Source organism: Scyliorhinus torazame, chromosome 9 (assembly GCF_047496885.1).
Source record: "Scyliorhinus torazame isolate Kashiwa2021f chromosome 9, sScyTor2.1, whole genome shotgun sequence".
NCBI lineage: Eukaryota > Metazoa > Chordata > Chondrichthyes > Carcharhiniformes > Scyliorhinidae > Scyliorhinus > Scyliorhinus torazame.
The window spans coordinates 64158097-64181366 of NC_092715.1; the positions used below are offsets into that span (position 1 = coordinate 64158097).

The 23270-nt window shown below is 43.8% G+C and overlaps 1 protein-coding gene across 4 annotated transcripts in view; it reads right to left on the reverse strand.

Annotated features, from left to right (window-relative positions):
- LOC140429254 (angiogenic factor with G patch and FHA domains 1-like) overlaps window positions 1-23270 on the reverse strand; it is an 89680-nt gene that overhangs the window by 35672 nt on the left and 30738 nt on the right. For 3 of the 4 annotated variants that reach the window (XM_072516027.1, XM_072516028.1, XM_072516026.1), the window contains 2 exons: window positions 20681-20860; window positions 9268-9595 (listed from right to left, as the gene is read on the reverse strand). In XM_072516027.1, coding sequence (XP_072372128.1) covers window positions 9268-9595; window positions 20681-20860 — 508 coding nt within the window. Of the gene's footprint in view, window positions 1-9267; window positions 9596-17560; window positions 17631-20680; window positions 20861-23270 lie in introns of all 4 variants that reach the window. The other variant, XM_072516029.1, reaches the window with a different exon arrangement.

Below are 23270 nucleotides of genomic sequence, written 5' to 3' on the forward strand. Positions count from 1 at the left end.
CAGCTCCTTTTACAGGCCCGGTCCCCGGACCCCTGACTCGGGCCCCCCTCCCCCGCGGGACCCCATCTCACCTCCAAGGGCCCCCCCGACCAACCCAACCAAAACAGTGCCCAACCTGCCCCAGCCACCCTCACCGACCTAAAAGAGAAAAAACACAAAGAAAAAGAAACCCGGAGCAATACAAAGGCCCCCCCTGCGAAACAAAAATAAACATAGCATATCAACCGCAGTCCCCAATCGCCCGTCCCGACCCTCAATCTGTGTCCAACTTCTCGGCCTGAACAAAGGCCCACGCCTCCTCCGGAGACTCAAAATAATGGTGCCGGTCTTTGTAGGTAACCCACAATCGCGCCGGCTGCATCATGCCAAACTTCACCCCCTTCCTGTGCAGCACCGCCTTCGCTCGATTGTACCCGGCCCTCCTCTTCGCCACCTCCACACTCCAGTCCTGATATATCCGAACCTCCGCGTTCTCCCACCTGCTGCTCCTCTCCTTCTGGGCCCACCTGAGCGCACACTCCCGATCGACGAACCGATGGAACCTCACCAGCACCGCCTGCGGAGGCTCGTTAGCCTTGGGCCTCCTCGCCAGCACTCTATGGGCCCCTTCCAGCTCCAGGGGCCCCTGGAAGGACCCCGCTCCCATCAGCGAGTTCAACATGGTGACCACATAGGCCCCCACATCCGGCCCCTCCAGCCCCTCCGGGAGGCCCAGAATCCGCAGATTCTTCCACCTCGACCGATTCTCCATCTCCTCGAACCGCTCCTGCCATTTCTTGTGGAGCGCCTCCACCTTTACCGCCAGGCCTAAGATCTCGTCCTCATTATCAGAGATCTTTTGTCGAGCATTGCGGATCGCCACTCCCTGGGCCGTCTGTGTCTCCAGCAGCTTATCAATAGACGCCTTCATCGGCTCTAGCAGGTCTGTTTTAATCTCTCTGAAGCAGCGCTGGATACCCTCCTGCTGCTCTTCCCCCCCCACTGCATCCACGCTGCCTGGTCTGCGCCCGCCGCCATTTTGTCCTTCTTCCCTCGCACCTTCTTCGGGTCCACCACCACCTTTTTTGTCGCGCCGCTCCTAGCTGAAGCCATGTACTGACGGGGAGCTGTTGTAGACTCCTTCCCACACCGGGAAACGTCGAAAATGTGCCATTGGGAGCCCTGAAAAGAGCCCAAAAGTCCGTTTTTGCGGGAGCCACCGAATGTGCGAATTAGCTCCGCATAGCCGCAACCGGAAGTTCCATTCCAGCATTTGAGGAGCCTTTTACAAGGGTCCTAATTGATTGCGTAGGACCGCTTCCTAAAACAAAAAATGGGAATCAATATCTTTTGACTATAATGGATGTGTCTACTAGGTTTCCAGAGGCCATTTCAGTATGTAATATTACAGCTAAAAAGATTGTGGAGGAGTTACTCAAATTCTTTATTAGATATGGACTACCCACAGAAATACAATCGGATCAAGGATCAAATTTTACCTCGAGGTTATTCAAAGAAGTTATGAATAGCTTAGGAATAAAACAATTTAAATCAACTGTGTACTATCCAGAATCGCAGGGAGCATTAGAAAGTTGGCATCAGACATCAAAGACAATGTTGAGGACTTATTGTCACGATTATCCAGAGGATTGGGATAGAGGAATTCCATTCGTACTGTTTGCAATTAGGGATGCACCTAATGAGTCAACCAGATTTAGTCCTTTTGAACTAATTTTTGGTCATGAGATAAGCGGATCACTTAAATTGATTAAGGAAAAATTGGTGAGTGAGAAATCGGAAATTACATTATTGGATTATGTGTCAAATTTTAGGGAACGATTTAATAGAGCAGGTGAATTGGCTAAACAACATTTAAAAGTTGCACAAAATGTGATGAAACGGGTAGCGGACAAGAAATCCAGAGTTCGTTGTTTTGCCATTGGAGATAAAGTTTTAGCGTTGTTACCAGTGGTAGGTGAACCTTTAAAAGCAAGGTTTTGTGGACCTTATCAGCTTGAAAGTAAATTAAGTGAGGTGAATTATGTGGTAAGAACGCCAGATAGCAGGAAAACTCACCGAGTGTGTCATGTGAATATGCTTAAAAGGTACTTTGAAAGGGAAGGAGAGAAAAAAAGAGGTTTTAATGATTCTAACTCAAAGTGACGAACCAAATCCAGATGACTGTGAATTTGACATACCTCAAATTAAATTGGAAAATGAGGATGTTCTTAAAAATTGGGATGAATTGTTAAGTTACCTTCCAGAGGAAAAACAAACTGACCTGAAAGAGTTATTGATATCACATGGGCAGGTTTGTGGAGATAAATTGGGAAGTATTAAAATGGCTATACATGATGTAGATGTGGGAAAGGCTCTTCCGATCAAACAACATCCATACAGACTTAACCCTTTAAAATTGGCACAGGTTAACAAAGAGATTGAGAGTATGCTTAAAAATGGCATAATTGAAGTGGGTTGCCGCCAATGGAGCTCACCCATAGTGATGGGACCAAAACCAGATGGTACCCAATGGTTGTGTGGGCTATAGAAAGATTAATGCAGTTACAAGAACGGACTCTTATCCTATCCCACGTTTGGAGGATTGCATTGAGAAAGTGGGACAATCAGCTTTTATTTTTAAACTGGGTTTACTTAAAGGTTACTGGCAGGTACCTATATCCGAAAGGGCGAAGGAGATTTCAGCTTTTGTGACTCCAGATGGTATATACCAATTCAAAGTTATGCCATTTGGCATGAAAAACGCCCCAGCCACATTTCAACGGTTAACTGACAAAGTTGGTTCAGGATTACCCAATTGTGCGGTATAACATCGACGATCTGGTAATTTTCAGCCAGACATGGAAAGAACATTTAAAACATCTGATGGAGTTATTTGATCGACTTCAGGAGGCGGGTTTGGTGATAAACCTAGCCAAAAGTGAATTTGGAAAATCCCAAGTCACTTTCCTTGAAGAGTTTCCGATACCCTTGACACAAAGGGAGATAATGTGATTTCTTGGCATAAGTGGATTTGATCGAACATTTCTGCAAATGTTTTGTAGCGTGATTGGTCCACTGATGGACTTGAAGAAACGTCGAAAATTTCAGTGGACAGCAGACTTTCAACAGGCATTTGACTGCCTGAAAGCTGTGATAACCAATGCTCCTGTGTTGGAGAATTACAAGGGACGCTGTGATCAGATTGAACTAAAGTATCTGACTTTAAAGAGACATGCCGACGCGTAGAGAAATGGACGGACCGTGCAGAGACCTTCTTGTTCAAAGAGACTGTCAATCGAGAAGGATTCCAGTTGGAGGAAAAACAAAAAATGGACTATATTTTTGTACCTGTTTGTGTGTGTTGTTTTTTTTTTAAACAAAAAAGTATATTTACTGTGTGCATTTCTTAAAGGATAGTGAAAAGGTGAAAAATGAAACCATCTTGAAGTTGATGGGGGGGGGGGTTTCTTGGGGGGAGGTGTCATGTGAGAGTACCTTTAAGAAATAGGTGTTTATAAATGGGTGTGTATATAAATGTCTGTAGTGAGAGTACCTTTGAGAAATGGGTGTTTACTACTGCAGTGATGTCAGAGCGTGGGTGGAGTGGATAGCACTGGGACTGCGGTGCTGAGGACCTGGGTTCGAATCCCAGCCTGGGTCTATAAAAGTATGAGGGGCACAGACAGAGTGGATAGTCAGAGGCTTTTTCCCAGGGTAGAGGGGTCAATTATTAGGAGGCATAGGTTTGAAGGGCAAGGTTTAGAGGAGATGTACAAGGCAAGTTTTAAGGGCAGCACGATAGCATTGTGGATAGTACAATTGCTTCACAGCTCCAGGGTCCCAGGTTCAATTCCCTGCTGGGTCACTGTCTGTGCGGAGTCTGCACATCCTCCCTGTGTGTGCATGGGTTTCCTCCGGGTGCTCCGGTTTCCTCCCACAGTCCAAAGATGTGCAGGTTAGGTGGATTGGCCATGATAAATTGCCCTTAGTGTCCAAAATTGCCCTTAGTGTTGGGTGGAGTTACTGGGTTGTGGGGATAGGGTGGAGGTGTGGACCTTGGGTAGGGTGCCAAGAGCCAGTGCAGACTCGATGGGCCGAATGGCCTCCTTCTGCACTGTAAATTCTATGAAATCTATGAAATCTCTAACCAACTCAATCTCTCCTCATTCGTCAGTCCCACCACCCCAGGAATCAGTCTGGTAAGCCTTCGCTGCACTCCCTCTATAGCAAGAATATCCTTCCTCAGATAAGGAGACCAAAACTTCACATGATATTCCTCACCAAGACCCTGAATAATTGCAGCAAGACATCTCTGCTCCTGTACTTGAATCCTCTCGCTACGAAGGCCAGCATACCAAAGAACAAAGAACAATATAGCACAGGAACAGGCCCTACAGCCCTCCAAGCCTGCACCGACCATGGTGCCTGCCTAAACTAAAAACGTCTGCACTTACGGGGTCCATATCCTTCCATTCCAACCCTATTCATATATTTGTCTACATGACCCTCAAATGCCACTATCGTACCTGCTCTCACCACCTCCCCAGGCAGCGCGTGACATCCATTTACCACCCTCTGTGTAAAAAAACTTGCCTCGCACATCTGTTCTAAACTTTTCCCCATGCACTTACAGCCTTCCGAACAGGCGCTGGAATGTGGCGACTAGGGGCTTTTCACAGTAACTTCATTTGAAGCCTACTTGTGACAATAAGCGATTTTCATTTCATTTTCAAAACTATGTCGCCTCGCACATCTGTTCTAAACTTTTCCCTATGCACTTTAAAACTATGTCCCCTAATACTTAACTGTCCTGAGCTAGGAAAGAGCATCTGACTATCCACTCTGTCCATGCCACTCAATCTTGCAGACCTCTGTCAGGTCACTGCTCAATTTCCGTTGTTCCAGTGAGAACAGACCGGGTTTATCTAACCTCGCCTCATAACTAATGCCCTCCATACCAGGCAACATCCTAGTAAACCGCTTCTGTACCCTCTCCAGAGCATCCACATCCTTCTGGCAGTGTGGCGACCAAAATTGTACACAATATTCCAAATGAGGTCTAAGGTCCTGTACAGCTGCAACATGACTTGCCAATTTTTATATTCAACGCCCCGACCGATTAAGGCCAGCATGCCTTCTTGACCACCTTATGTACATACGTTGCCACTTTGTGATCGGTGGACATGCATGCCCAGATCTCCCTGCCTGTCAGTACTCGCAAGAGTTGTACCATTTGTGTAATTCCTACATGCATGGGACCTTCTAAAATGCATTACCTCACACTTGTCCGGATTAAACTTCATCTGCCATTTCTCCACCCAAGACTCCAACCAGTTTATATCCTGCTGTATCCTCTGACAATGCTCTTCACTATCCACAACTCCACCAATTTTTGTGTTGTCTGCAAACTTACAAATCAGACCAGCTACATTTTCTTCCAAATCATTTATATACCCCATGAACAACAAAGGCCCCAGAACTGATCCATGTGGAATGCCGCTAGTCACAGCCTTTGCTTCAGAAAAGCACCCTTCTACTGCTACCCTCTGTCTTCTGTGCCCAAGCCAGTTCTGTATCCAACTTGCCAGCTCTCCTCTGATCCCATGTGACTTCACCTTTTGTATCAGTCTACCATGAGATGCCATGTATACAACATCTACGGCCTTTCCCTCATCTATCACTTCCTCGAAAAACTCGATCACATTAGTGAGGAACGACCTCCCCTTCACAAAACCATGCTGTCCATCACTAAAAAGTCCATTTGTTTCCAAATGTGAGTAAATCCTATCTCTTAAGAATCTTTTCCAATAGTTTCCTACCACTGACGTAAGGCTCAACAGCCTATAATTTCCTGGATTATCCCTGCTGCCCTTCTTAAACAATGGAAGAACATTGGCTACTCTCCAGTCCTCTGGAATGTCACCTGTAGCCAATGAGGATACAAAAATTACTGTCAAGGTCCAGCAATTTCCTCCTTTGACTCCTCAGTATTCTGGGGTAGATCCCAACAGGCCCTGGGATTTATCTACTTTAATGCTTTTTAAGATGCCCAACACCTCCTTTTTATTAATATCAACATGACTCAGAATATCTACACACTCCACCCTATACTCCTCATCCATCAAGACCTTCTCTTTGGTGAATACTGAGGCAAAGTATTCATTTAGTATCTCTCATATTTCTTCTGGTTCCAAACATAGATTCCCTCCAATGTATTCGCATTCTTTGTCTCCTGCTGCACTTGCATGCTTCAGTGACTGGTGTACGAGTACAGCCAGATCTCGTTGCACATTCCCTCTTCCTAATTTATGGCCATTCAGACAATAGTCTGCCTTCCCATTTTTGCTGGCAAAGTGGATAACCTTGCATTTCTCCAAATTATACTGCATCTGCCATTCATTTGCCCAGTCACTCAACTTATCCAAATCACACTGAAGGATCTCTGCATCCTCCTCACAGCTCACCCTCCCACCCAACGATGTCAAGGGGCTGGTTTAGCACAGTGGGCCAAACAGCTGGCTTGTAAAGCAGAACAAGGCCAGCAGCGTGGATTCAATTCCCGTGCCAGCCTCCCTGAGCAGGCGCCGGAATGTGGAGACTAGGGGCTTTGCACAGTAACTTCATTTGAAGCCTACTTGTGACAATAAGCGATTTTCATTTCATTTTCATCTGCAAATTTGGAGATATATTTTGTTCCCTCATCTAAATCATTTATATATGGTGTGAATATTTGAAGTTCGAGCACGATCCGTGGTACCCCACTAATCACTGCCTGCTAATTTGAAAAATCATTTCTGCTCTGTTTCCTGTCTGCCAAACAGTTTTCTATCCATCTCAATACACTGCCCCCAAGCCAATGCGCTTTAATTTTCCATGCTAATCTCTTATGTGGGACTTTGTCAAAAGCCTTCTGAAAGTCCAAATAAACCACATCCCATAGAACTATAGAAAAGTTACAGCACAGGAGGCCACCATTTGGCCCATCTTTTCTATGCCAGCCAGAGGACACCCAGGTTCCCTTTCTAATTCCACCTTCCTGTACCCGGCCTATAGCCTTTTGCTCACAGGATTTATGTGCAGATCCAGATACTTTTTTTTTAAAAAAAGAGTTGAGGGTCTTTGCCTCCACCACCAATTTGAGCATCCCCCTCATCAGCTCTACTAGTCTTATCGTTGAAGAGTTTAAGTAGATTTGTCAAACATGATTTCCCCTTCATAAATTCATGCCAACTCTGTCTGTTCCTGCCACCTGTTTTCGAAGTGCTCAGTATAAAATCTTTGATAATGGATTGTAGAATTTTCCCCACTACCGATGTCAGGTTTACTGGTCCATAATTCCCTGATTTCGCTCTGCTTCCCTCTGACCTCCTGCAGCTCCACCCAGTGAAAAATAGCCCTTTTCTCCATCTCGCATTTTTATAACTAACAAATATGCTTGAAGAGAATGAAAACATAACATTTTTGTGGCGCCCCAATGATTTTTCTCCCGTTTTAGTCATCAGCAGATAAACCTTTAATTTCTGGAGACTCCAGAACAATTTCTGGGGTGCGACAGCATTAATTGTGGAACACCTAAAATCAATACTTGCATTATTATGGAATATCAGACCACAATTTTCTAGTTTGAATTTTATGTTTCCAAAGCAATATTATTTTTTTCACATGGCCAGCAACAGAAGGTAGAGGATAAATAAATATTAATAAATAAATAATCTTTATTATTGTCACAAGTAGGCTTACATTAACACTGCAGTGAAGTTACTGTGAAAAGCCCCTAGTCACCACACTCCGGCGCCTGTACGGGTGCACTGAGGGAGAATTCAGAATGTCCAATCCACCTAACAGCCTGTCTTTCGGGACTTGTGGGAGGAAACCGGAGCACCCGGAGGAAACCCACGCAGACACGAGGAGAAGGTGCAGACTCCACACAGACGGAGACAAGCCAGAAATCAAACTTGGGACCGTGGCGCCGTGAAGCAATAGTGCTAACCACTGTGCTACCGTGTCACATTGTAAATGACAAAAAACCTCCTCAGAAAGTTGACTCAAATATTGTCTTTTTGGAAAAGCATACCACACCTGTCACGTCGACAAAGAGATGCAGTACTGCAGAATAGTTAATAGGTATGCAGTTAAGAATGACTCCACCAGTACTTTCAAAAAAATCTCAACTTTGCATGGTCGCACCAAGCAAGTTTCAGAGAAAGGGAAAAAGCATAAAAGACATGTCAAATTTGAGACTACAATTCATTAGAGCAAGAGGCAATATCAACTGTGAACAGCACAGAGTGCAGTGACATACAAGACTTCCTTAACATTAATCATTGAGGCACAATGAAACAGAAGAAGTGTTTTGTGCTTGTGACAGAATCCGACTATTAGAAGCCAACACTCCTTTCAAAAGGGCAGCGAGATGAACAGGTCATCAGAATGCAGCCACCCTAAGTGTATGTGGTTGAAGATATGTACACCTTGTTCTGAAACTGCTTGAACAACCTACATGGCTGAATCATTTCCAAGCTAAAAACAAATTACTACACAGACTTATCTGCAATTATGCATATTTAGTAATCATGTAAGGTTGTAGGATTGGATTGGATTTGTTTATTGCCACGTGTACTAAGGTACAGTGAAAAGTACTGTTCTGCGTACAGTCCAGACAGATCATTCCATACAGGAAAAAAATTGGGCATACGTAAATACACAATGTAAATACACAGACACAGGCATCGGGTGAAGCATACAGGAGTACAGTGCTACTCAGTAGAGAAGATGTGTAAAGAGATCAGATCAGTCCATAAGAGTGTCATTTAGGAGTCTTAGAACAACAGGAAAGAAATTGTTTTTGAATCTGTTAGTGCACGTTCTCAGAATTTTGTATCTGCCCCCCGATAGAAGAACGAACAACATTAGTTGTTAGGCAAAGAACAGCAATGTGAATAATGCGTTTAAGAATATTATAAATTTTGGAACACCGGAAACAGATTTTAAAGCAGCATAATGGTGTTTAAATATTGTTTCAGATAAAGACAGACAAATGATAGGTTATTTAAATAATAATTTATACTAATTTAGGGGATCCACAGTAGAGATTAAGGAGCAGACTAGCATAGAGCTGCATCTGCCAAGTCGATGATCTTGTATTTAACATTTAATTTTCTTATTACTGTGTGACTAAGAGACCCAGATGGCCACAGCATGAACCTAAATCTGTAGAATGGTTTACTTTTTGCATCTGATTTTATATAAATTCAAATGGTATCAATGAACACAATCACTGTCACTCACCTTCTTCTCTCTCACTTTCATCGTCTTCAACTTCACTGGACTCTTCTTCAGATAGTTCATCTGTACAATCATCATCTTTGTCTGAATCTGTAATTTCTCCTTCTTCTGGTTCACTTCCAAATCCAGTCTCTTCCAATTTAATTTCAACATCCTTTTCATCATGGACACATTCTACATTCGGACTAGGTTCATGGGCTGAATCCTGATCAATATTCTCCACTTGTGTTTTTTTTCGTTTGTTTGTTGGTTCGTCTGCCAATATCTCACTCTCTTCTGAGTCACAGGACTTGCAAGTGCTTGAAGCTTTCAGCATATCAGCTTCAGTATCCTTAGAGGAAATAATAGAAATATCAAACTTCACGGGCCTGATTTGAAAGTGTTTTAATCTATTTGCCAATGATAAATGGAACGTTAAAACTTTCAATAGCCTTTGATCTTTGAACACATTTACATGCAGCAGTGAAAATAGCAGGCATGCGATGTAACATGTTTGTGTACAATGTAAAGAAAATCTCAGGTCGGTATCAGCAGTCCAATTCTTGCATATAGTCAACTTCTGCTATTTGGATTAAGAGATGAAGTGTGATAAGATTTCATCGATAAAGGATGATGCACACTAAATAATACTGGCATCACACATTCACTCCCTCCACCACTAGTGTAAAATGGAAGCAGTGTGTGCCATTTACAAGATACTCCTTCAACAGCACCTTCCAAACCCTCAAACGCGAACACCGAGAAGGAGAAGGGCCATTGGCACAATGGAACCCCACCTGCAGATTTCCTTCCAATTCACACACCATTTCGACTTGGAAGTATATCATTCCTTCAATGTTGCTGGTTCAAAATTTTGGAATTCCCTAACTAACAGCACTGTGGGTGTACCTACACCATAGACTGCAGCAGTTCAAGAAAGCAACTTGTCACCACCTCAAGGGCTATTAGATGGGCAATAAATGCTGACTTTCCAGCAATGCTCACACCAAATGAGCTGAAAAGAACACCACATGATTGACAGTGTGATAGAGAACACAGAAGAAATTTTCATAGTAAAAGTCACTTCGGAAAAAATAAAGATTAATTATGTTTGAGATTTACTGCATTTTTCTGCGTTAATCAGAGGCTTTCATAACAGGTACAGCTGACCCTTTTTAGTCTTAATGTTTGCGCTGTGATTTCAAGTGGTAAGTATAGTACGACAAATTAACTCATTAGATGACCCTATCCGTTTGTTTGACTACTTTAGACGTATTCCAGGAACAATAGGCATTTGTTATGTTTTATGGAAAGAAAAGTGGATGGTTAAATATCAGGGTGCATTGAACAAGCCCAGAAAATGTTCCTATTCATATACATAAACAAACAATAATGCACAGATCTGTCCTCGATGACACTGCCTAACTTGCTGTGCAGTTCCAGCATTCTCTATTTTTAGGCATGTTCTAGATCAGTGTTTTTCAAACTTTTTTCCCGGGACCCACTTTTACCAACCAGCAGACCTTTGCGGCCCACGCCAGCCAATCTTCGCGACACACCATTTCCACTTACCTTTAATGTAGCAGATGAGCCTGCTTAATCCTCACGATCTCACTCCAATCAGGTTCATAGGAGAGGGTAAAGTGCATATCACATGGAGTTCGGTCTTCATCTTTGTGAGGATGGAAAATCCAACCTTGCACATGTAGGTCGTTGTGAAGGGCAATAGCAACAAAATGCTTGTTTTACTCAGCACCGGATACTCCTTGGAGATGCTAATGCAGAATGCTAACAGCCTCATGGACTTGTGGTGTGTTTTTAATGCGCTGTCACAGATGAAGCGGAGAAGTTCAGTTTCTTCATTTGGAGTCAGCTGTAAGTTAATAATTGACTGTTGATCGGTGCCGCTAGATGCGACTGAATAAGGCTTGCCAGTCTATTGACAGTTCTCTTACTAACACTGTTTTCTTTGATGTGTCGCAGCAGTGTGGGGAACATGTAGTAGTTTTGGCTTTGTATTCGCACTTGCCAAACTTTCAATTACTTTTGGAAAGCACTAATTTCTTCACAGTGCCGAAAGCAATCATCATCCTTCCCTTGCAATTTGAGCTTCAGTTCGTTTAGAATTGAAAAGATGTCTACAAGGTAAGACATAGTTAGCATCCAACTCTCACTTGCCAGTACTTCCCTGCATATAACACACATGGCTTTGCATCCTGATTTGCATTGGCACAATTAACAAGGCCATAACTCAGGAAAACATCTTTATATTGCTTTGTTCGCAAGTTCAGTTTCTTCTTAATGGGCAGTTCGCTAGAGGCCCTGGAGCTCTGATACAGCTCACACCAGCACTGCTATCTCTTGCCGTGGGCTCTCCATTGAGAGATCCTGGCCTGTTTGTGTCTCTGGCCTTCTCTTCCTTATTACAAACTGATCCACCTTCAGTTCTTTTCAGTACTGATGCCTTGCTAGCTGGCAGCTACAAAATGGAGGAATCTCTCCTCCGTGCGCCCAAAGCTAGGGCCTACAGGGTGTGTGACACAAGTGTACGTGCTGGGCGTGTGACCTGTTCTTTGCAGCCACTTCTGGCGGGAAAACTCCATCGTTCCTAGTCAAAGGCTGGTCGTGGCAGCATTCTCAAATTGAAAGCCAGTCGTGGCTGGAAATCTTGAAGGCCAGTTGCGGCCATTGAGCGCTACTCCCACGATCGGGAATGCGGTGACCGATTACTCTGTGACCCTCCCAATATGCACCCGCGAGTCGCAACCTGCAGTTTGAAAAACCCTGTTCTCGGTGCAGGCTTACTGTAGGTCTCCCTTTCATTTCATAAGAACATAGAGCAGGAGTAGGCCATCTGGCCCCTCGGGCCTGCTCCGTCATTCAACGAGATCATGGCTGATCTTTTGTGGACTCAGCTCCACTTTCCGGCCCGAACACCTTAATCCCTTTATTCTTCAAAAAGCGATCTATCTTTATCTTAAAAACATTTAATGAAGGAGCCTCTACTGCTTCACTGGGCAAGGAATTCCATAGATTCACAACCCTTTGGGTGAAGAAGTTCCTCCTAAACTCAGTCCTAAATCTACTTCCCCTTATTTTGAGGCTATGCCCCCTAGTTCTGCTTTCACCCGCCAGTGGAAACAACCTGCCCCGCATCTATCCTATCTATTCCCTTCATAATTTTAGATGTTTCTATAAGATCCCCCCTCATCCTTCTAAATTCCAATGAGTACAGTCCCAGTCTACGCGACTTCTCCTCGTAATCCAACCCCTTCAGCTCATATTATGTTGCTGTTGTATTTTCATCCTTCCCTCTTCCTCAAACCAAACAAAAAGAGAGGCTGTTAGATAATTGTTTGTGGCTTAGGAACAGCAGAGCCTCAGCAGTGTGCATCACCTTGACCAGTAAAGATTTGAACAAAGAACAAAATACAGCACAGGAACATGACCTTCGGCCCTCCAGACCTGCGCCGATCCGAGTCCCATCTAGACCAATTGCCTGTAGCCCCCTATGTTCACCTGCCTATCCAGATAAGTCTTAAAGGTCGCTAATGTATCTGCCTCTACCACCTCACTTGGAAATGCATTCCAGACCACCACCACCCTCTGTGGAAAAAAAACTTTCCCCGCACATCTCCACTGAACCTGCCTCCGCCCCCCCTCCCCATCCCCCCCTCCCTCCCCCTCCACCCTCCCCCTCCTAACCCCCCCCACCCTCCCCCTCCCCCCTCCCCCTAACCCCCCCCACCCTCCCCCTCCCCCTAACCCCCCCCACCCTCCCCCTCCACCCTCCCCCTACTTGAACCTGTTGCCCCTTGTGATTTTCAATTCCGCCCTGGGAAAAAGCCTCCAACTGTTCATCCTATCTATACCCCTAATTATTTGAAGTTCTATCAGGTCATCCCTCAGCCCCATCTCTCTAGGGAGAACAATCCCAGTTTATTCAATCTCTCCTCATAGCTCATATCATCCATACCAGGTAACATCCTGGTAAACCTTTTCTGTACTCTCTCAAAGCCTCCACGTTCTTCTGTAATGCGGTGACCAGAATTGGACACAGTATTCCAAATGTGGCATAACCAACGTTCTATATAACTGTAACATAATTTTTGAGCTTTTATACTCGATACCCCATCCTAGGAAGGCAAGCATGACTTATGCGCTCTTTACTACCATTTCCACCTGTGCTGCCACTTTTAAGGATCTGTGGACCTGCACGCCCAGGTCTCTGTGTCTCTGCTCCTGATGGTTCCACCATTTATTTTATAGCTCCCACCTGAATTGGATCTACCAAAATGCATCACCTTGCATTTTATCGGGTTAAATTCCATATCTGCAAGAAGTGCCAGAGAGTCGCAGTCCTTGAACAACATGTGGCTGATTTGGATCAGATAGTCTTCACTGCGTAGCACAGAAAAGGGAGAGAGGTTTCTGGAACAGTTGTACCAGATCTAACAGGTGTGAAATTTTAGAAGCCTAAGAGGTGATAAACACAACTGAATCAGGCGTGGATGACTTGAGGGAAAATCACAGTACCATAGTGCCTGAGGCTATTCTGGGAAAAGAGAGGGAGGCTGGTAGGCAGATTAAAAGGTGTTAGTAGTGGGTGACTCAATAGTTCTAGGGATAGACAGTCTAGTTTGAAGCCAAGATCGTGAGTCCCTATGGTCTGTTGCCTCCTGGGTGCAAGGGTTCGGGACATAATGGATTGGCTGGACAAACCTCTGGAAAGGATGGGTGAACAACCAGAGATTGTAATTCATGTGAGAACCAACAACATAGGGAGGGACAGTTTCAAGACCAGTTTCAGGAGTTAGAACATAGAATTTACAGTGCAGAAGGAGGCCATTCGGCCCATCGAGTTTGCACCGGCCCTTGGAAAGAGCACCCTAATTAAGCCCATGCCTGCCTCCACCCTATCCCCATAGCCCAGTAACCCCACCCACCCTTTTTTGGACACCAAGGGCAATTTATCCACCTAACCTGCACAAAGATGCATGCCAGAATAATGGTAGCAATAGAAATCAGGAAGAGTATCTCAAATGCAGGAGAGAGGTTAAGGCTGGAATAAGGAAGGCTAAGAGGAAGCAAGAGGAAAGGATGGCAGGCTGCGCTAAAACAAATAGCAAAATGTTCTTCAAACACATCAGTGGCAAAAGATTAGTGAGGATAGAGTAGTGCCCATAAGGGACAAGCAGGGTAAACTGCTCACTGAAGCGGAGTGTATGGCAGTGGTATTAAATGAGTACTTTGCTTGTCTTTACCAAATTAGAAGATGGTGACAATGGCACAGTTGAAAATGTGGGTGTTGAGCAACTGAACAGTATAATGATAGATAAGGAAAAGATGCTAAAAAGGCAGCCAGCACTGCAGGTAGAGAAGTCGCCAGGCCCGATGGGATGCATCCTAGATTGCTGATAGAAGCAAGGGAGCATAGTGCAAAACCATTGACAGAGTTTCCGTATCTCTCTGAACACAGGATTAGTCCTGGGGGACTGCAAATGTCACGCCTTTGTTTTAATAAGGGGCAAAGGATAACGTAGAAAGCCATAGACCTGTCAGCTTGACATCAAAAGGGAAAACTGATGGAGGCCATGATATGGGATGAGATAAATATACACTTAAGAGAAAAATAAGTTAGAAATGCAACATGGCTTTGTCAAGGACAGGTCATGTCTAACAAATTTAATTGAGTTCTTTGACGAGGTGACATAGGCAGTGATTGAATGTAATGTCGTGGATGTTGTATATTTGGACTTTCAGAAAGCATTTGATACGGTGCGACATGGCAGGTTGGTTAGTAAATTAAAATGTTTGGGATTGATGCGTCCTTGACAGCATGGATTAGAAGTTTGCTAAAAGATAGGAAATGAAATGAAAAAATGAAAGAAATGAAATGAAAAAATGAAAAAAAAAATGAAAATCGCTTATTGGCACAAGTAGGCTTCAATGAAGTTACTGTGAAAAGCCCCTAGAGTAAGGAATTAGTGTTAATGTAAGGAAGCAGAGGGCAGGTATAGATGGGTAGTTCTCAGACTGGAGACAAGTGAAAGTGGTGTTCCCCATGGCTCAGTGTTGGGACTTCTGCTTTTTCTGATTTACATAAATGATTTAGAGGTTGATCTTGATAAATGATCTTGAGGGCAAAATCATTAAATTTGCAGATGATACTAGGCTAGGGAGAACAGTGAATTGTGAGGCTGAAGTTGAGCAACTTCAGAGGGACATTGACAAGTTGGCCAAATGGGCAGACACCTGGCAGATGAACTTCAATGCAGAACAATGTGAGGTAAATGTGCATTTTGGTAGAAAAAACATGGGGAGACAATATAGGTTCAATGGAGCAGAGGACCTCAGGGTTCAAGTGCATAATTCTCCGAATGTGGAGAGGCAAGTTGAAACAGTTTTTAAGACGACTAATAGGGTCCTTGGGTTTATAAATAGAGGCATAGAGTATAAAAGCAAGGAAGTGAAGCCACATCTGTACAGATCATTGGTCAGATCACATTTGGAATATTGTGTTCAGTTCTCGGTAACTTATTTAAGGAAGGATGTTAAAGCCCTGGAGAGAGTGCAGAGCAGATTTGCCAGAATGATACCAGGAAGGAGGAATGTTCGGACAAGGAAAGATTGGAGAAATTGGGCTTGTTCTCTTTGGAGCAGAGAAGATTAAGAGGTGACCTTATTGAGGTGTTCACAATTATGAACAATTTTGACAGGGTAAAGAAGGATATTATGTTTCCACCAGTTGGTATGTCAGTGACTAATGGGTCACAATTTCAAGATGATCAGCAAGACAGCGAGGAGTGAGATGAGGAGAACCTTCTTTATTCAGAGTTGTTCGGATTTGGAATGCGCTGCCTGGGAGAGTGATGGAGGCGAATTCCAAAGGAGGTTTCAAAAGAGCTGGATACATATTTGAAAGTGCTGAATTTAGATAATTAAGATTATTATTATGATTATAGAGGGCTGCGGAGATAGGGCTGGAGAATGGGACTGGCTGGGTAGCTCTTTTGGGAGCCGGCGTGGACACAATGGGCTGAATGGTCTCCTTCATTACTGTAAATTTGGGCGGCAGGGTAGCACAGTGGTTAGCACTATTGCTTCACAGCACCAGGGACCCAGATTCGATTCCCGGTTTGGGTCACTGCGTGTGCGGAGTCTGCACGTTCTCCCCATGTCTGTGGGAGATACCTCTGGGGGCTCCGGTTTACGCCCACAAGTCCCCAAAGACGACCTTGTTAGGTGAATTGGACATTCTGAATTCTCCCTCCGTGTACCCGAACAGGTGCCCGTGTGTGGCGACCGAGGGATTTTCACTGTAACTTCATTGCAGTGTTAATGTAAGCCTACTTGTGACACTAACACTAATAAAGATTATTATAAAAGTAACAAACAAGATAACTTGATTTGGCCTTTTAAGATCTAGGTAACCCACTGATTCACAATATTAAACAACACCATCATGGCCAAACAACTTGATAATAGCATACTGTTCAAGATGGACCAGGACATATGCTGCAGAGAATGTGGTTACTGTGAGAATGAAAGGATGCAGAGGAATGTACAAGTCTTGAATAAATGCTTCCCTCCCTCGATAACATAATTTCTCCAGTAACTTCAGTGATGATTAGTTAGCATCATATAAATACTTTACAAGGCAATATGCTGAAGCAAAAATACTGCAGAGGTCAGAAATCCTGAAATGACAAAGCTGGAAACACTCGGCAGGTCCTATCCTCTACGTTAAGTGTGAGCTCAGGGTGGTTCCCCCCCTTTGCGGTTGTCTTCTCTGAAAGACCTGTTGTCAAATAAATACTATCCAAACTCCACTGTATAAGATAACATTCCTCTCTTCTGAAAGTGAGTTCTGAACAATATTAATTTTTAAGGTCTATTGAGCTTCATATTTATAGTCTTTTTTTTTAATACTCTCAGTGAAAGCTCCAAAATTTGGACTGGAGACGTCTTTATTAATTCTGTATCCCTATCACAAAACCTTCTCATTTCATGAGACCATGTTACTTGTATGAAAGGATTTCTTCGTTTTTTTTGTACCACATCAAGTTTTCAATGCTGAATTCAAGATAATGGAAAGCAAACAATTAGTAAACAAAAGAACAACAATGCAGGGGGTGATTAATGCCTCAAAGGTAGTATTACGTACCTCTGCAAGGCATCTGTTGATTGAGTATTGTAATATTACGGGTTCACTATATTTGCATTCTGTTTGGCATGAATAATTAATGGTTCAGTTCCCTCATTGCCTACTGTAGGACAGTGCAGCAGATATCTATTTTTTTTGTCATTAGTCTACCTGTTGCTGATTTTGACCATCCCAAAGAAGAAATCTTCAATTTAGCCATTGATTCTGTCATATGCAGCACCTGGGGACAGGAGGAACATAATCTAATGAGCAGTTGGACATTAAAAATAACCAAAGGCCCTGGCAGAGCATTGGTGTGTTAATGCTCATTACCAGAGACAGTGCAACATGGGTCCTGATCCGACTTGATTCAAAACAATTGAAGGGCCAAGTCACATCTGAGCAGGATCTGGGCATCTTCTGTCCCTTGGCTGCAGGAAGTACAGGCAATGGCCCTGTTGTACACCTGTCCTTACCTGTAGAGGATTATTGGATCGACAAGTGAGTCAATGGTTATGGAGTACAGGCAAGTAAGTGGAGATATGGGCGGCATGGTGGCATTCTGGCTACAACATCTGCGACACAGCACCACGGAGCCGGCTTCAATTCTGACCCTTGGTGACTATGTGGCATTTGCGCACGTTTCCTCCCACAGTCCTAAGATGTGCAGGTTAGGTGGACTGGCCATGATAAATTGCCCTTTAGTGTGCAAAAATTAGGTGGGGTTAATGGGTTACGGGGATGGGGTGAGGGCATAGGCCTGGATGGGGTACTCTTTCGGAGGATTGCTGCAGACTCGATGGGCCGAATGGCCTCTTTCTGCATTGTCTTGATTCTATGATCAGCCATGATCATATTGAATGGGGGAGCAGGCTTAATGGACTGAATGGTCTAAGCCTGCTCCTATTTCTTATTATCTTTTAAAAATGCGACATTAGGCAAAACATGAAAATGGAAAAAATTTATGAAAAAAATGGAAATGCATATCTATAAACAAAAATGAAAACGCATTTCCACTCAAGTCCATTTGAAATTAACAATTTTAGGTGGCATGCACAAATCATGTGTATAAGCCATTGACAAATTTTACCCAAAATGTTGTCCCATCATGAAGACTAATAGACGAAGAACTGATATATATCTTTCACAAGTTTCTGCTGGCTGTAATATTGTCATGTTCCAATAATCATTCTGCAAAATGGAACTGTAACGTTATTCCAATTGAGATTGAAGGACGATAATACTTGACGGTTGCAGTTAATTATGTGACAGGACACACTGTTCTGGCTCACCAAATTACGTTCTCACTTAGAATACAACATATCCTCAGGTCTGGAAATAGCATTGTGGTGAACTGTCATCTGACATTTACAAGAAACTTGGAAAAGCCAGCAGAAAATGTTGCAAGAGAGGCAGCTATAATGAATCATGTCAATGGAAGAAAACGGAGCACACATTGTGCCATTTACAAAACACCAGGGTGATGGGTCTAGACCATATTCATGCTCGACTCCTAAAAGTTGCTCGACGGTTGTCCGTGTGGAGTTTGAATTCTCCCCATGTCTGCGTGGGTTTCACCCCCACAACCCAAAAATGTGCAGGTTAGGTGGACTGGCCACGCTAAATTGCCCCTTAATTTGAAAAAAATAATTGGGTATACTAAATTTATTTTTAAAAAGTTACTCTAGGGATAGAAAGAGAATGAAGAAAACTAATAATGGTCCTGAAAAATATCACTCTGCGTTTTTTAGAATGCTTTCTATTCAATGTTCGGTATCGTTTGGCAACATGGCTCAACATGGGGCGGGATTCTCCGGCCGCGTCCGCATGGCGACCGGAGAATCCCACCCAAGGTCAATGAACAATGGTCATTGTCCGCGTTTCACCCATGGCGTTCTTGCGGCGGGCAGTGCCGAGAATCCAGCCCTTTGTTTCAAAAGGAGGTCTCAAAGATGGTGATTTCAAATTGTTGATTCATATTGCGACTTGGCTGCTTTGTTTTTTCTTCTTCAAATAGAAAACTATAAGCATGTGGAATAGCGGACATGTGCCCCAACAGTCCTTTTTCACTGTTCAGAATTCATGTAATGGAGGAGCATCTTTCAGTCCACATGTGAGATCTAGGACCGAGCGAAGAGATTAAATTTGTTGGAAAAACAGGGGATGGCGAGAGAGAGCATGGGGTCCTGTTCACATTATCCTGCCACTGAGCAGTCTGTAAGAATAGTCAGCCTCATAACAAGCATATTTATTTGCCAAAAACTTCACATGAAGACTGGAATAAATCAGCTGGTGTTGAATAAATCTGGTACACGGAATTGGACCTGGAGATTTAGCTTTCAAGATGTCTAGCAGGTTTTAAGCTGTCCTTTTTAGGTCCTTGCATCACACCATAAGCACACCTGTCATACAACTGACAAGGAAATGCTGACGGTTGGGACAACTGCTGCTAGAAGGCACCAGCTGGAGCCCGTGATTGAGAACATGGTTATTTTGTTCACTGTTTGATGTGAACCATGATTGGGTTACAGAAGGAAAGGCTGATGCAACTATTCAAGGGAGTGTGGTGTGCAATCATGCTGTGATCAGGGGGATATTGGCAATTATGAATTTTATCACAAGCCATACTATTCACCATGCTGCCCGTAAGGACTTCCCAATATCTGCAGTGTCGAGCACATATTTAGTCATTATCTAATCCAAAAGTGGCACGGTTTCTTGCTAAACGTTTATAATGTTACACCGTGATGTTCCCAAAGCTGGGCCATTTTGAAAGTTTCTAACAAATCTCAGAGTCATAGAGGCCTGCAGGACAAGGCCCTTCGACCCATCATGCCTGCATTGGTCAAAATCAACCATCTAACTATTCTAATCTCTGGAAATACTTCATTAAAACTGGGATTCAAATGGAATTTTAGGACAAATTCCAATTCTTCTAAACTAAGTGGATGCTGAAGTGTGAAAAATGAAAAAATCTCACCAAATCATGGTAATGTAGCTTTGTTAAGCTATTCAGAAAATATTAAAAACGATTACATTTTCTGTGCACAGATCATCACTACTGATGAGGGAGATTAACACTGAAATCAGAATATCAGAATAAGGCTACTGAAAAGGCATGGGAGTCATTTACAACATAAGTGTGTACAGAAAACTATGTGGATCTTACGAGACTAATGAGTTTGAACTCTTAAAAAGATAATTAATTTCTTCCTCTAATGTGCATGTTTGCAGGCTGAATTACACTCATTTTGATCTCGGCTGCAGGAAGGACAACTAAACGTAACATACCTTCTTCTCTTCCTTTGATGAAAGGTTTTCCACTCCTTTACGTTTTTTCTTAACCTTTTTCACTGTATCTGTTGTGCAGTATGCCAGTAGATCCACTCGAGAATGAAACTGATACAGGCCACTGTCAGCATCATAATAATAGTAAATTCCAGTGCTTGGGTCATAGTAAAGTTGATTTTCCTTAACAATAAAAACAAATTTGGTTACGAGTTCTGGTAACATACTGGTGCGTCAACATGCTTCTCCAGAGTGATAATAGGCAAGTCTATATCTAGAGAAATGATTCTAAACGGACAACTATGTTTACAGTGGGGGGGAAAAGGATCAGACAGGGGCCAGATAGTTTTCACTGGCGCTGAACAAATGGGCAGACCTGCCACCAGCACATCTCAAGTGGGATTAGCCGAGAGCAAGCAACTGCTTGTTCTTTCTGGTTGGAATGGGGCCAGAGGTGGTAAGAGAGAGGAAAAAAAATGAAGGGAATGTTTAAAGAAGTGACACTAATAAACAATTCGTCCGTTTTTTAGTTACTTTATGCCCTCACCCTACCTGTCCTGAAAGTATTGACCCATTGCCGAGTACACTTTCATGATGACAATTATTCTTTTTTTTTTTTTAAATAAATTTAGAATACCCAATTATTTTTTTCCAATTAAGGGACAATTTAGCATGGCCAATCCACCTACTCTCACATCTTTGGGTTGTGAGGGTGAAACCCAGGCAGACACTGGGAGGAGGTGCAAACTCCACACAGACAGTGATACGGGGCCGGGGTCAAACCTGGATCCTCAGTGCTGTAGGCAGCTGTGCTAACCACTGCACCACCGTGCCGTTCACCAATTAAGGGGCAATTTAGCGTGACCAATCCACGTACTCTGCGCATCTTTGGGTTGTGGGGGTGAGACCCATGCAGATATGGGGAGAGTGTGCAAACTCTACACAGACAGTGACCCGGGGCCTGGATCAAACCTTGGTCCTCAGCGCCGTAGGCAACAGTGTCAACCACTGCGCCACCGTGCCGCTCTTGCTGACCATTATTCTGTGTGAAACAGCGAGCAAACTATTTTGAATATGATGTATAACAGCTACCTGCTTCTATCCTTAGGTAACATTCAGAGACATGCATCTTCCAGCATCTTCCAACAGTGTGTGGTTGAAATCGGTCAGGAATAGGACTCTAGCCAATTCCTTCCTTTCTAACTCGAGTACTGATTCCAACTGTAGTGCCTCTGCCCTAATTAACAGCTTAGTGAGCAGACTATGGGTCAAACTGCCAATCAATCCTCGGAATTTTCTAGTCTGTAAGGCTCAGCTATTCATTATTGGAAGGTCACTGGACTATCAGGGAAGTGCAGCAATGTATTACTAAACATTTCCAGAATTACCATTGTATCTTTTTTTATCAAAATGACAAATGCGTCCAAATTTTAAATTACAAATGGTATTGTAAATTTTCAGTGGTCGGGCACATTTAATAGTAGTGCTCACAATTATGAAGATTTTAGTAGATAGGTAGCAACCATTCCACTGGCATGAAGACTGGTAACCAAAGGACATAGGTGCGGCACGGTGGTGTAGTGGTTAGCACTGCTGCCTCTAAACGTCAAGGACCTGGGTTCGATTCCCACCTTGGGTCAGTGTGGCATTTACACTTTCTCCCCGTGACTGCATGGGTTTGCTCCGGGTGCTCCGGTTTCCTCCCACAGTCCAAAGATGTGCAGGTTAGGTAGATTGGATATGCTAAATTGCTCCTTTGGGTGAGGTTACAGTGTGGGGATACGGCCTAGGTAGGGTGGTCTTTTAAAGCGTTGATGCAGGGGCAGCACTGTGGCGCAGTGGGTTAGCCCTGTTGCCTCACAGCGCCGAGGTCCCAGGTTCAATCCCGGCTCTGGGTCACTGTCCATGTGGAGTTTGCACATTCTCCCCGTGTTTGTGCTGGTTTTGCCCCCACAACCCAAAGATGTGTAGGGTAGGTGAATTGGCCTTTCTAAATTGCCCTTTAATTGGAAAAAATGAATTGGGTACTCTAAATTTATTTCTAAAAAGCATCGGTGCAGACTAGGTGGGCCGAATGGCCTCTTTCTGTACTATAGGGGTTCTATGATTAAAATAATTGTCAAAAAAGCCACAGGATATATGAAGAAATGTTTTCACTGAGCAAATTATGATCTGGAACACAGGGGAGTTGAACAAATTCAGAGAACAGGCAAGATGGGCCAAATGGCCTCATCTTGCGCTCCATGATTCTATAACACAGGTTTATGTAAGACTTGAACATTAATTTTGCAAGGCAAGGGCACCTATTTTGCTTGTGGGTCAAGTTGACTCAAGGATGACTTCCGGTTGCGGCTATGCCTAGGTAGGTCGCACGCTCGGCAGTTCCCGCCGGGAACGGACTTTTGGGCTCTTCAGAGGGGCCCCAACGGCAATTGCTCGACGGCTTCCAGTGTGGGAAGGTGACAAGGTCCCCCCGACAGTATGTGGATTGGACCAGGAGTGGAGCGGTTAAAAAAGTGATCCTGGTGCAGCGGAAAGTGCAAGGGAGGAAAAGCAAGACGGCGACGGGTGGAGACCAAGCAGCATGGGCGCT